This window comes from Sinohyriopsis cumingii, chromosome 9 (genome assembly GCF_028554795.1).
Source record: "Sinohyriopsis cumingii isolate HCF-2022 chromosome 9, ASM2855479v2, whole genome shotgun sequence".
NCBI classification, from domain to species: Eukaryota; Metazoa; Mollusca; class Bivalvia; order Unionida; family Unionidae; genus Sinohyriopsis; species Sinohyriopsis cumingii.
This window is the reverse complement of record NC_142969.1, coordinates 37,314,880-37,328,876: the sequence shown is the minus strand read 5'-3', so window position 1 is coordinate 37,328,876 and position 13,997 is coordinate 37,314,880. Positions and strand designations below refer to the sequence as shown.

The 13,997-nt window shown below is 34.6% G+C and overlaps 1 protein-coding gene across 2 annotated transcripts in view; it reads right to left on the bottom strand.

Annotated features, from left to right (window-relative positions):
* Positions 1-458: 458 nt before the first annotated feature.
* LOC149791564 (WD repeat, SAM and U-box domain-containing protein 1-like) overlaps positions 459-13,997 on the bottom strand; it is a 58,250-nt gene continuing 44,711 nt past the window's right edge. For both annotated transcript variants that reach the window (XM_089970105.1, XM_089970106.1), the window contains 4 exons: positions 12,850-13,062; positions 11,981-12,070; positions 6,424-6,495; positions 459-4,779 (listed from right to left, as the gene is read on the bottom strand). In XM_089970105.1, the coding sequence (XP_089826231.1) occupies positions 4,631-4,779; positions 6,424-6,495; positions 11,981-12,070; positions 12,850-13,062 (524 nt within the window). In that variant the 3' untranslated portion in view covers positions 459-4,630. The remainder of the gene's footprint in view (positions 4,780-6,423; positions 6,496-11,980; positions 12,071-12,849; positions 13,063-13,997) is intronic.

The window sequence follows — 13,997 nt, the reverse complement described above, 5'->3', positions numbered from 1 at the left end:
GCTTCGTGGCTGAAGAAGGTATACGCTGGGCGTACGTTGAGATCTCTCAAGATCAGAGTTGCCTCATGATGATTGCAGCTTATGAGATTAGAACCATCTCTGTGAGCTTTGTGTTCGAATGTAATGTTACGATTTGAAATATTATTGAAGCAGAGTTAACTCCCAACCCCATGATAACATCCTAGGAGCATCTCTGCATCATCCTAGAAGCATCTCTGCATCTTAAAATTCTTGTCTTTACACCTCCTCGTTTGAATCTATACTGGTATATATATAATGGCTAGCAGTACTCAGTATAACAAACATCACAGACCCTGATTGGGCAATGCATTATGCAAATGCAGATCAGGGTCGATGATGTTTGTAGTTAGACTCGACTTACAAGCGAGTACAGATGGTTAATTAACTGTCATATTTACCATACATGTTAAGACAATAAAAGTTAAGACACCATAAAATATTTCTCAATATTCTTTTAATGCACTAAGTTTTTGCACATTTCTTCCATGACAAAAGTTAAAGATATCTGTATAAGTACTGTGTGCTACTTCCATGGGCTTTGTTCAACTATCATGGTTAATTAATTATTCCATTATTCAGGCTGACTGAATAAGAGTTATCCAAAAAGGTCTACTTACCAGTCTATTATACTGAAATATAGTGCATAACAACTACCCAATTGTTTATGTCCAAAAACTGATTTTATTTCATCATTTTGAAAGAGAAAAGGTAAATGATTACTGCATTCCCTGGACGCTTTATTTAGGCAAATCCACTTGGAGAAATAAAAATGGCTGTTCAAAAACTACACGACATTGACTATCATGGCCTGAATAGTTGATGCATACACATGAAAAAAAGCACTAAACAGCTTTTTCATTCACCAGTAACTTTAAATAATCACCTCTGAGTAATCATTTTTCAAACTCATTGCAACAACTTGAGTTACTGTGATGTCTACATAGGTGAGAGTAAGTCCGAACACCCTGCTGATCTTTAATTTGTTTCAAGACAAAAAAATTGTTAACTTTTGGAGTTCCTTAGAATCAGGAAAAGGCAAAGCATACTCATTTATTTCTGTTCCATGATATACCATGATTATGATACTTATAATCCATTGTGATTCCTAAGTGAAATAATACTTAAAATACAAACTTCATAACAATTATAAAACATTACATTACAAAATAGCACATATGTGTTACTAGAGTGTACATGGATAACTTCTTGCAAACAATGTCTGATACAGACAATAGTGATTGTCCTTTTGGATATTAAGAAAATAAATTTTGCAATCAAATTCAAACTGATATGTATCCTTGTATGAATATATATTATATTTTGCACAACAAAGACAATCACAGGGACTGACTGGGGATTCAACCAGGAAACCCTCCTCATGATATATAAAAGCCTAATTAGATCAAAACTGGATTACGGTTGCCAAGCATATAACTCGGCTAAGCAGCCTGTACTACAAAAACTTGACACTATCCAGAGAAAAGCCTTACTATTATGCACAGGAACACCCCCCTCAACATCATTAGAAGAACTACAAACACTAACAGGAGAACTACCCTTAAAATTATGTAGGCAAGAACTGCTCCTCCGATACTCCATTCGATTAGATACCCACCCAGACAACCATCCCACCAAAATAGCTATAAATAAGTGTAAAGTTGTCTTCAAACCCAAAATCATACCTATCACACCAAGTGGCAAAGTAATCCTTGAACTAAGAGAAAAGATACCTCTACTAAAAAACCAGGTAACAAACAATACAGACCAGAACAAATCACCATGGTTACAAAAACCACCAAGGATTAACACTGAAGCTACCAAATTAGGCAATAAAGAAGGACAAGAAAACTTACTAAAACCTGTACTGGTAAACGAAATCAACCAAAAATACCCGGACTATGTTAAAATATATACCGATGGATCAAAAACAAACAACCCACTAAGAACAGCAGCAGCAATAGTCATCCCTGAATTGAATATACAAACGGGATCCAGATTACCTGACTATTGCTCAATTTACACCACTGAATTCTGGGCTATACATGAATCACTACAATGGATCAAAGACAACCAAATACCTAAAGCAGTCATTATAAGTGATTCCCTAAGCGTTATCAAATCAATCCAAAATCGCAATACACACTCTAGGGAACAATTCCTCATGTGGATACCGTTGCACATTGGAATCTCTGGCAACGAAACAGCAGACAAAGTTGCAAAAACCAAACTAGAAGATCAAAACTCTATCAAGCTTAACTATAGCTCTACAGAAGCAATAAGCTTCGCACAAACATATATAGACCAAACATGGCAAGATTTTTGGAACTCCTCCACAAAAGGTAAAAAGCACCATGAAACCCCAAAAAACGTAGATAGGAACATACAGCTACCTAAGGGTACCTATTTAGAACAGAAAACCATAAACAGGATAATAACTGGAAAAACTAAACTAGCAAGCAGTTTTGGAAGGTTTATAGGACCCAAACCAGCAACCATTAACTGCTTTGACTGCCACACCACCGAAGATCTACACCACGTATTCAATATATGCCCAAAATATCAACCCGCTCGGAAAATATTTATCAAAAACCAAAAAGAGATTGGATCACCACACACATACCCAGAGTTACTTATGGACTCTAATAAAAATAAACAATCAGCATATAAAGATATAAATCAATTCATAGACTCAGCAGGACTTAGGAACAAAATATAATTACTATCCCCACAAAACCAAAAGACCCAGTAACTAGCTAAATAAATTTAGAAGCCACCACATAAAAACCCATAACATATCATTCATTTTTATAAAAGTATTAATAAATGATTCACTTACGAAGCACCTATAAAAAACTAAGGAAACCGCAAAATCGGATGTCCTAGATGTCCTTAACGAACCGTGTAATCGGCTAGGACTCCGGTCTCTTGCTAAATAAAGTATAAATAACATTCAATCTCTAAAAACATTAATTAATAAATAACTTAAAGAGGTAATATCTAAAAACTTATAAATAACATAACGTAGGAAACACACCCAAAACACCTCAACTAGTAATCCCATAATAACCTTGAAAATCTCTCTTCATACATGATATCTACTAAGAACCTCTATAAACAGCATGGAACATCACCCTCCTTTTAGAACATTTTGAAGAAAGAAAAAAAAATCTCAAAAAAAAAAAAAAAAAAAAAAAAAACACCAGGCAAATGCAACAAGAAACCAGTGATGTAAAGCAAGCAGGACCGTTCCCGAGCTCTCCTTCCCACTAATGACAGCCTACCATTCAACTGTAGGGACCTTTATGGACCCACAGATTGAGGCCAAACTATCAGGGTTCCTTGAATCCATAAAAGCCTGGGGGAGGTGGCACCATCCCCTTCCCCAGGAACAACTAGCAGGCTGCGGTGCAGTCAGAAAAAAGTGGCACATGCACAATTGTGCGAATGCTACTAAAATTAAACTCAACAACAACAAAAGACAATAACACAGACTTCTATATAAAGAAAAAAACCTACCATACATACTTGCTTATAAGTTGAGTCCAACTGCAAACTGCACAAATCCAGATCTGCAATTGCATAATGCACCACCTGATTTGGATTTATGCAGTTTTTAGGGAGCAATCAGTATAACAAATAACAAAGATCCTTATTTGCCATCATATTTTGCAGTTGGACTTTACTTAAAGTGACTATATATGTTATTTTCATTGCACACAATAAACCCCTACTAGTTTAAAATAGGTAATTTGAAATATCTGAACCTCAATCTCCTGTTCCTTCCCCCATCCATTCTTTTTATGCATTTAATTTAATGACGTAATGAATCAGATTAAAACTGAGATTTTAAATGCTATATTACTTGTTTTTGGTAATATACTAACTCAATGTTGTTGGCAGTACATGAGCCAAGAAAATGTCATCAAAATAACAAACTCCAGAATAAATGAATGTTTCTCACACAAAAAGTTTATTCTTATAATATGCTTCTTTGTAGATTTTGAGATCAGTGTTTTAGAATATCCCTGGCTTAACTGCCAAGTTGTGTGCATAAGAGGAAAATCAGACAGTTACAGTGAAAACTTAAACTTTCAACAGAAACTCACTTATATAAATAAAGGTCATCTGAACCATTTGTAGCTTTAGTACTTGTCCATTTCAAATGAGTTTTATCCAAACCTTTCTTTTAAACTGCCCAGGGAATTGGAAAAGAAAAGAAAAGGTTAAACTGTATAGATATACTATTGTTGTACCCTCTTAAAATTTGGATAATAGAAATCCTAAAAACGCATGACTGAAGATATATATGACTTTGAATTAATGTGTGTAATTATTCAGTTTAAAATATGTGTGACATTTATGATGAAATAAAAGAAACAGAAATTCATTATGTAAAATAAATTTTTAAAATAACTTTTTCTTATTCACAATGTTTTCTGTACAATATATGTGCTGTTTATTTCAACTCTACTTCCCTGTACAAGGAGAGAAAGAATAACTTCTATAAGAAGGAGAGTAATTCTTTGTAAAGAATTATATCAAAGGATGAAAGCACAAAAACTATCTTCCACAACCATTCTTGATCAGCATTATGATGAATATTGCTGAATCATCCATTCAAAAACTTCTGTATCAGCATTTTCAGACTTCGGTTGGGGACCAGCTCTTTACTGGTAAGAGGAGAGTTAGTCATTGGGCTGCGATCTTTCCCTGAATCTATCCAAGACTGGATTGCTGCTCTCTCATATGTGTAGCCATCTGAAATGAAACCATTTATTTGTTATATAGTGTGACAAATTCACTATATCATAAGCATATTTTTCTTAATACTTAAATTCCCTGTATCATTAGCACATATTCCTTAGTACTTAATTAAATTCCCTGTATCATGAGCATTTGTAAAACTACTCTTATACATATAGATTAAAATACGCTATAAATGCTTGCTACCAGGTTAACTGTAGCAATTGGTTATAGTTCTACTAACATTGCAACTAGCAGCATTGGACCATTTCAGCAATGGCTGATATCACAACTGTCACTTAATGGGAAAATTTTAAATAATTGAGAAATGGAGAATTCATGATTTTTTTTTGCACAGAAATTCATGCCAGAATTGTGAGGGTTGGCAGCTATACTTATAAGTCTTTTTGAAGTGTGAGTGGTAATTTTAAGAAATCTCTTGAGTAGTCAATTATTTCTCTGTCTTAATATGAATTTGTTTAGCAAATGTGTACTGAAAGCATCACACAAAAATGCATAGTGCACAGTTTTCCTAATTTGAATTTGTTTAGCAAATGTGTACTGAAAGCATCACACAAAAATGCATAGTGCACATTTTTCTCATCAATATCACACCTAGGCTAGTCAATAACATTTAATCAGATTGTGTTAAGATATCTGCATGGTTATGTATAGAAAACATGTTGGTGTATCTTTGTGTACTGAACTTTTATATTTACAATGTAAGCTGAAATGCTCTTTCTAAACCTTCTTATATTTACACTGTAAGCTGAAATGCTCTTTCTAAACCTTCTGATATTTACACTGTAAGCTGAAATGCTCTTTCTAAACCTTATATTTACACTTTAAGCTGAAATGCTCTTTCTAAACTTCCTATATTTACACTGTAAGCTGAAATGCTCTTTCTAAACCTTCTTATATTTACAATAAGCTGAAATGCTCTTTCTAAACCTTCTTATATTTACACTGCAATCTGAAATGCTCTTTCTAAACCTTCTTATATTTATACTGTAAGCTGAAATGCTCTTTCTAAACCTTCTTATATTTACTCTGCAAACTGAAATGCTCTTTCTAAACCTTCTTATATTTACACTGCAAGCTGAAATGCTCTTTCTAAACCTTCTTATATTTATACTGCAAGCTGAAATGCTCTTCCTAAAGTTTATATTTACACTGCAAGATGAAATGCTCTTCCTAAAGTTTATATTTACACTGCAAGATGAAATGCTCTTTCTAAACCTTCTTATATTTACACTGCAAGCTGAAATGCTCTTTCTAAACCTTCTTATATTTACACTGCAAGCAGAAATGCTCTTTTTAAACCTTCTAGCCCTACTGGAAATAAAAGAACCAACCAAGATTATGACTATTAAAATCTTTATCCAGTAATGATAAAGTGTAAAAAGGCCATAACGATCAATACAATATTTTGATATATGTATATACTGACTTAAACAATGAGCCTTTTGTAATGTTGCAATAATGCATTTATCACTAGTTTGGTCAAAATGTAATAATGCTGGAATTTCATGGTGGTATGAATAATCTGACAATCTAATAACTGCCAGAATAACTTTTATAAAAAAAAGGCATAATGAATACCTTCAAAGGGACATAAGAAAAAAGTAAGGATGGGGGGGGGGGATAATACACACTTACCTGTAGCCATGACAGGGTCATGCATTATCTCCCTTGTTATTGGGCACAAATATTCATCTGGAATGTGAGAATCTGAAAATACACAAATACACAAATGTATAACTATTTATAGGCTGGTGTGACTGTAACATGTCTGTCTGTAATATGGAATGTATTTAACAACAAGAGCCTGATATCACTGTAATGTAATGGCTAAACTGCTGAAACTATTTACAAGTGATACTGTTACATCATACAAAAATTCCATTAATTCTATAGTTTAGTTACCAATGTGTAAAATTCCATCAACATGAAATCTGAAATGGCCACAGTATGCAGGGTTGTGTTAGTCTATGTGCATTTACAACTTGTCAAATATAGGACTTGATCTGGAAATATGTATTGACAAAAGGACCCTTCAGCTGACTTTTAACTCTAATTGAGAAATACAGGTGTCTAAAATGCACAACAATGTGTGCAGACAGAAGTGTCAGCATGGATTTGCAGGTTTTAAAGAATAATGAATAGGCCAGATTGGGCCCAAAGACATCAGGGCAGACTTGGAGATGATTTATTGGGCTACATCCATGTCTTTATTTATATGAACATCCCATGTTTCCTGCCAGTGTATCTATTGTCCACCATTTCTGAATAATCAGAAATGTTTAAGTCAAAGATAAAATAGATATCTTAAAATTCCATGAGAATAAATTGGCAGGAATTTCTTTTTTTGCAAATAAATGTTACAGATAATTTGCGCAAAGACTAATTCATGTGAGCCAAATATAATGTACAGATAAACTTATGAAAAATACAGATACCAGGAAATCGCATGATAACATTGATGGTTGGGGTTCACAAAGTGCCATCATGCTAAGTAAAATATCATGCAGTATACAAATAAATCAGTCAAGTAAAGAAAATATTGGAATTGTATCATCTTAGCTATAAAAATAAACAGGGAGGGGAAAGTTGTGTGTGCAGAACTACAGGTATCAAAGATGCAGTCCACAAAGTGCCATCATGCTAAGTAAAATATCATGCAGTATACAAATAAATCAGTCAAGTATAGAAAATATTGGAATTGTATCATCTTAGCTATAAAAAACAGGGAAGGGAAAGTTGTGTGTGCAGAACTACAGGTACCAAAGATGCAGTCCACAAAGTGCCATCATGCTAAATAAAATATTATGCAGTATACAAATAGTCAAGTAAAGAAAATATTGGAATTGTATCATCTTAGCTATAAAAAACGGAGGGGAAAGTTGTGTGTGCAGAACTACAGGTACCAAAGATGCAGTCCACAAAGTGCCATCATGCAGTATACAAACAAATCAGTCAAGTATAGAAAATATTGGAATTGTATCATCTTAGCTATAAAATAAAAAAAAAAAAACAGGGAGGGGAAAGTTGTGTGTGCAGAACTACAGGTATCAAAGATGCAGTCCACAAAGTGCCATCATGCTAAGTAAAATATCATGCAGTATACAAATAAATCAGTCAAGTATAGAAAATATTGGAATTGTATCATCTTAGCTATAAAAAAACAGGGAGGGGAAAGTTGTGTGTGCAGAACTATAGGTATCAAAGATGCAGTCCACAAAGTGCCATCATGCTAAGGAAAATATCAAGCAATATACAAATAAATCAGTCAAGTAAAGAAAATATTGGAATTGTATCATCTTAGCTATAAAAAACAGGGAGGGGAAAGTTGTGTGTGCAGAACTACAGGTATCAAGATGCAGTCACCAATTTAAACTGAAGCTTCTTTATGACACAAAATCAGCAGGACAGAATCATTTTTCTGTCAGTGAGTGGAAAAAACACATTTGTAAGTAAATTATGTTTCAATGAGAATATTTACTGATCACATTAATGTTAGGGGATCTTAACATTCTACTTCCCGAATCCAGCCCAACTAAAAAGACAAAAATTCTTCTTTTCTATCTTGTGTAGACAAAGGGCAATAACTCTTGCTATACTTCCTTTTGCCAACACCAGATGTCACTAGTTTTTATACTGGATGATATAACAATGATGATGCTTGCATTGTGGGGAGGTTGGATGGTTTTTATGTAATGTGATTTGGTAAGAATTCCTAGAAGAAAGTAATTTACTAAAAATTTTGCCTTCTCCTTCAAATAACTTCCCCAATCCAATTACATTAGGAGGAGCAAATGCTGAGCATTCTACCTATACCTGTAGTATCCTTTCTATGTAAGAAAAACTATTCCCTATGGAAGATAACCCATTCTCCTACTTAAAGCAACACAGCATATGGTCACATGAAGTGTAACCACTCTATCAGGTAAAGATGATTACTGAAATCTTCTTACTATCACAATTCACTGGCAAATCCAGCAAAGTTAAGAGGCTGTGTTGGTTTAATTCAGCCTGGTGATTGTCATGACTGCAGCCATGGGACCCACCAGGTTCAGGTTTTGCCTCTATGAAGCTAAATCCCCAAGATAAAACTCGGGAAGGCTAACACTGCATGCTCACCAACAGCTTCCTTGATGATTCACATACAAATGTTGCAAGGCTCACAGATATCTCTCTGCTTTCATGAGTTGAAATTCTCATGAGGTGACAATGGAGTATACTGAGCACATAACCCATCTTAGCCAGGAAGATCTGGCTTTGAAGGTGATGACCTACTTTCTCATTTTCACGGGAAGCATGAGTCCTTAGTGCATGCCACAACTTGTCTCTGTGCACCTGAAGTAGTGCTTGAGAGAGAGGAACTTGCATGGCCGCTGCTCTCAATTTATCTATAGATGTGAAGAAGCATATGACGATTCTCTGACTGACCCTAATGGTGACTGGTTCTTGTATACTATGCCTAGCTGAGTCATGAGGATCACTAAACCATCCAATCTGAAATAGGCAAGTCAATCAACCTGCAAGCTGAAGCTAAAACTATCAGGAAATAGTATTATAACAGTTTCTACAAGATCGAGACTAATGGCTCAGATTTGTCTGAAGTAAGCCATTTAAGATCCAGGGCAGATTTCAGTTTGAAACAGGTGAAGGATTTTGGCCTACTGAAATCAAAATTGGCTTGGGTTAGACAGGTCTTTATCATGACTGATACCTCTTCTGCCATGATAAATGAATGTGTCAGATATCACGGAGCAGTAGCCTTTTATGGTAACTTGAGCCCACTTTTTCTCTTTGTTGTTGTTGTTGTGGGGTTTAATGCCATTTTTCAGCACATGATAGGCAATACATGGCAGCCAGTATTAATGGTGGAGGAAGAATCCAGGAAAACCCCAGAAAGAACAACCACCCACAAGAAGCTACTGGCAAGTTTTCTCACATACCCATACTGGCCGAATCCTAGACTCGAACCAACGCAGACAGAGGTGAGATGGCAGTGATCCAGACTGGAGAGCGCTTTAGACCATTTTCTCTTTGTAGAACAAGAGAAAGAAGTCAGCTAGTTGACAGATTGAGGCGTTTAATAGGACTATGCTATCAACTTAAAACTAGTCCTTGAAAACTCGCCTCTTTCATTCATAAAGCATTCAGTGTGGTGGGCCTTCATGTTCTTGAGATTCTCCCCACAATCAAATGACTACATTCTTTCTCTTGCATGGCTGTCCTGATAAGAGCCACGAAAGAGATGATGGGCCAGACAAGTGTAACCATGATTTTTTTGATTCAGTTTGAATGGATATGGCTGACATGGTTACTGGCCAAGCAGTTTTACTTAGGACCAACAATATGTTTTGTGAAAACCTATGCTGATATGACTTTCCATGTATGAGGAGTAGCAATAAGATATTGAAGATCAGCACAAATTTGATTAAAAACTGACTTCATACTCAATATAAGATCAGCACAACTTTGATTACAAAACTGACTACATACTCCATATAAGATAGCACAAATTTGATTAAAAACTGACTTCATATTCCATATAAGATCAGCACAACTTTGATTCAAAACTGACTTCATATTCCATATAAGATCAGCACAACTTTGATTAAAAACTTGCTTCATATTCCATATAAGATCAGCACAACTTTGATTAAAAACTGACTTCATATTCCATATAAGATCAGCACAACTTTGATTCAAAACTGACTTCATATTCCATATAAGATCAGCACAACTTTGATTAAAAACTGACTTCATATTCCATATAAGATCAGTACAACTTTGATTAAAAACTTGCTTCATATTCCATATAAGATCAGCATAACTTTGATTAAAAACTGACTTCATATTCCATATAAGATCAGCACAACTTTGATTAAAAACTGACTTCATACTCCATATAAGATCAGCACAAATTTGATTAAAAACTGACTTCATACTCAATATAAGATCAGCACAACTTTGATTAAAAACTGACTTCATACTCCATATAAGATCAGCACAACTTTGATTAAAAGCTGACTTCATATTCCATAAAAGATCAGCACAACTTTGATTAAAAGCTGACTTTATATTCCATAAAAGATCAGCACAACTTTGATTACAAAACTGACTTCATACTCCATATAAGATCAGCACAACTTTGATTACAAACTGACTTCATACTCCATACAAGATCAGCACAGCTTTGATTAAAAACTGACTTCATATTCCATATAAGATCAACACAAATTTGATTAAAAACTGACTTCATATTCCATACAAGATCAGCACAACTTTGATTAAAAACTGACTTCATACTCCATATAAGATCAGCACAACTTTGATTAAAAACTGACTTCATACTCCATGGAAGATCAGCACAACTTTGATTAAAAACTGACTTCATACTCAATATATGATCATCACAACTCTGATTAAAAATTGACTTCACACTATAAAAAGTCTTCCAGCAAAATTCACAGGCCAATATCGCCTTCCAATCAAGAGAACCAATAACAAGATTTTCAAGATGGCTGCTGTGGTGGCCATATTGAATTTCTCAAAGCACCATTTTCATTTCAGACCATCATAAAAGGTCTTCTGGCCAAAACTGCATGACTTTCCATTCAGGATGAGTAGCAATAACGTGAGTTTAAAGATGGCTGCTGTAGTGGCCATACTGAACCTTAAATTGACACAATTTTCATTTGTGACCAACTAGACATAAGAATTTGTTTAGGACCAACTGGACTCTGGGATTCAAGTGTATTAAAGTTTCATGACAATCCTCCAATCAGCTTAGGATTAGTGACAACAAGCTTGTATTAACAGATGAATGTCAGATGCTAGATGCTGGACAACAAGCCACCCCATAAGTTCTTCTGGTGTATGAATAAAAAACTGGAAGACATGATGTGTCCACAGCATTCTGTCGAATATTAGCAAAAGTGAAAATGTAACCAAAACTTCAGGCTAAATTTTCTATGACTATGACCTCGAAACCCATGAAACAATGACATGGGAACATATCATCTTAGCTTCATAACGATGTATGCCAAGCATCATGAGAATCTATCAAGGGGTTAAAGAAATGTATACAAATGTAAAACGTTAACCTGATGCTAATAGAAAAGTGATTTCTATGTTTCCCTATTAAGATGGGTTCTACAAAAAAAACAAGTAGTTTAAAATGCTAATTAATTCTGTTTCATACCTATATTTCCTATTGACACTTTTCTCTGCACTGCATAATTCTTTAAACTGTCCCTTGATCTGAGAATTTTGTTTCTGTGTCCGAGGGCATCTGGAAGGAAAATTCACAGCATTGATTGTTATTTTCAATATTTAAGAGACCACTCCAGTGGCCTAGTGGTTAAAGCAATGGTCTTGGATGCGAGAGGTCACAGGTTTTAACCCCAGCCGAGTCATACCAAAGACTTATAAAAATGGTACTAACAGCCGTCTTGCTAGGCACTCAGCATTAAAAGGTTATTGTAAGGACTGGTTAGCCTGGTGTCAGGATAATGTGTCTGGGTGGGACATCATGCTACATGTCTTTGGCATGATGCCCCAGTGCTAGACATCACTATAAACTGCCATACTGCAGATATTGAAGCAATACGACTGAATAATTTTAAAAACTATGTTAAAACTCCAAATCACAGACACACATTCAATGTTTAAGACATGAAAACGATGATATTGCAAGGTACAATTAATTGTTATATACTAAAAGCTATATGGAAACATATTTGAAATTTTTTAGTTTGGGAGATTTGAGCAACAAGTACATAACGTATTAAATTAATAAGCAGTTAATGTTTACTTTTTATGAAGCAAGTTGTTGGATAGAAGGAGAGATTTCAGACAGTTTGTACATAGTAGCAGTAACAAATTTTTACTTTGTACACTTGAAAAAAGACCACAACAAGTGCACAACAATTTAAACAGTTTATTTAATATTTTATATGTGTGTGACTCCTATTAAATGACTATATTGATAATTTATTAAAGAATCATAAATTTATATAAAATATATATGAACAAGTCACTCTCGTTTCAGATCTTTAATGCTCAACTTACCAATTCCAATGGACTTAAGATTGTTATCTGTAAGGGACATAAGTTCTGTCCCATCAATTTCGTTGCTACGCAAGTTGGAATCATACTTATGCAGTCCTATTTCCTTGAACCATACACAAACTTCGTCAACTGTCCATTCTATCGGCAGTTTAACCTCTGATTTGGACTTGGGCTGTGCTATAGGAAATTGATGTCGAGAGGAACTCCTCGAGGCTAAACACAGGATAAAAAAAATAAAATAACATAAAATGATCGGCCATTAAAAATTACTTAAAAAAAACAAGATCTGATAGTTACTTTATCAATCAGATGCTGCTGTACTATGCGATCACAAATTGACTGAAGTGTGAAAAACAAAATGCAAGTGACGACATTGTGCTTATGTGCACAAAGAATTCTTTTATTTTTGATTGAAATACATGAACACAAAACTATATAATTCTGATTACTAATGCACAATAACCAGGATAAAGCTCTGAGAATATTCTCGTGTACTGATGCTCAAAATTCCATTAGCAAGATATAGTGAGACAAAGGGCAATAACTTATGCCCATTACATTCCTTTGCCACCACCAAGTGTTACAAAAATAAAAAATATGTGGGACCAGCTAACCAGGATCAAAACAAAAGTATTATTAATCCATCAAACCATAATCTGCTTTTAATAATGTTTATATATATTATAGAAAATGGAGTCTATAACTTAACATTATTTTACACCATTAATTATGGTACAGAGAAAGAAAAAAAGTGGTGGTACTGGCAAAGAAAACTACAGAAAAACGTTTTCTTTCATGTCCAGCTGTTACAACATTATAATGTGTTGAGAATAATTAAGTATTTGCCAAATAATTGTCATGCTGTTACATTTTGGTCAAGTTTGTCACATTTAAAACATTCTGTTATTTCAAAATAAGGTCGATGGTATCCCTGTGTTCAAACATCCTGTAGCAGACACCAATATTGCAAGGAAAAGGTCAACATAGCTTTGAGGTTGGCACTGTGAAGTAAAGACTGCGATGGTGTAATTTTGACTCCAAGTGTGGCCACTTTAGGCAACTAAGCTATATCCGAGTAACAACAAAAATAGACTGGTATAAATTCCTTGGCTTCATGCCACAGAGAAAGAAAAGAAACAGGAAAAAGC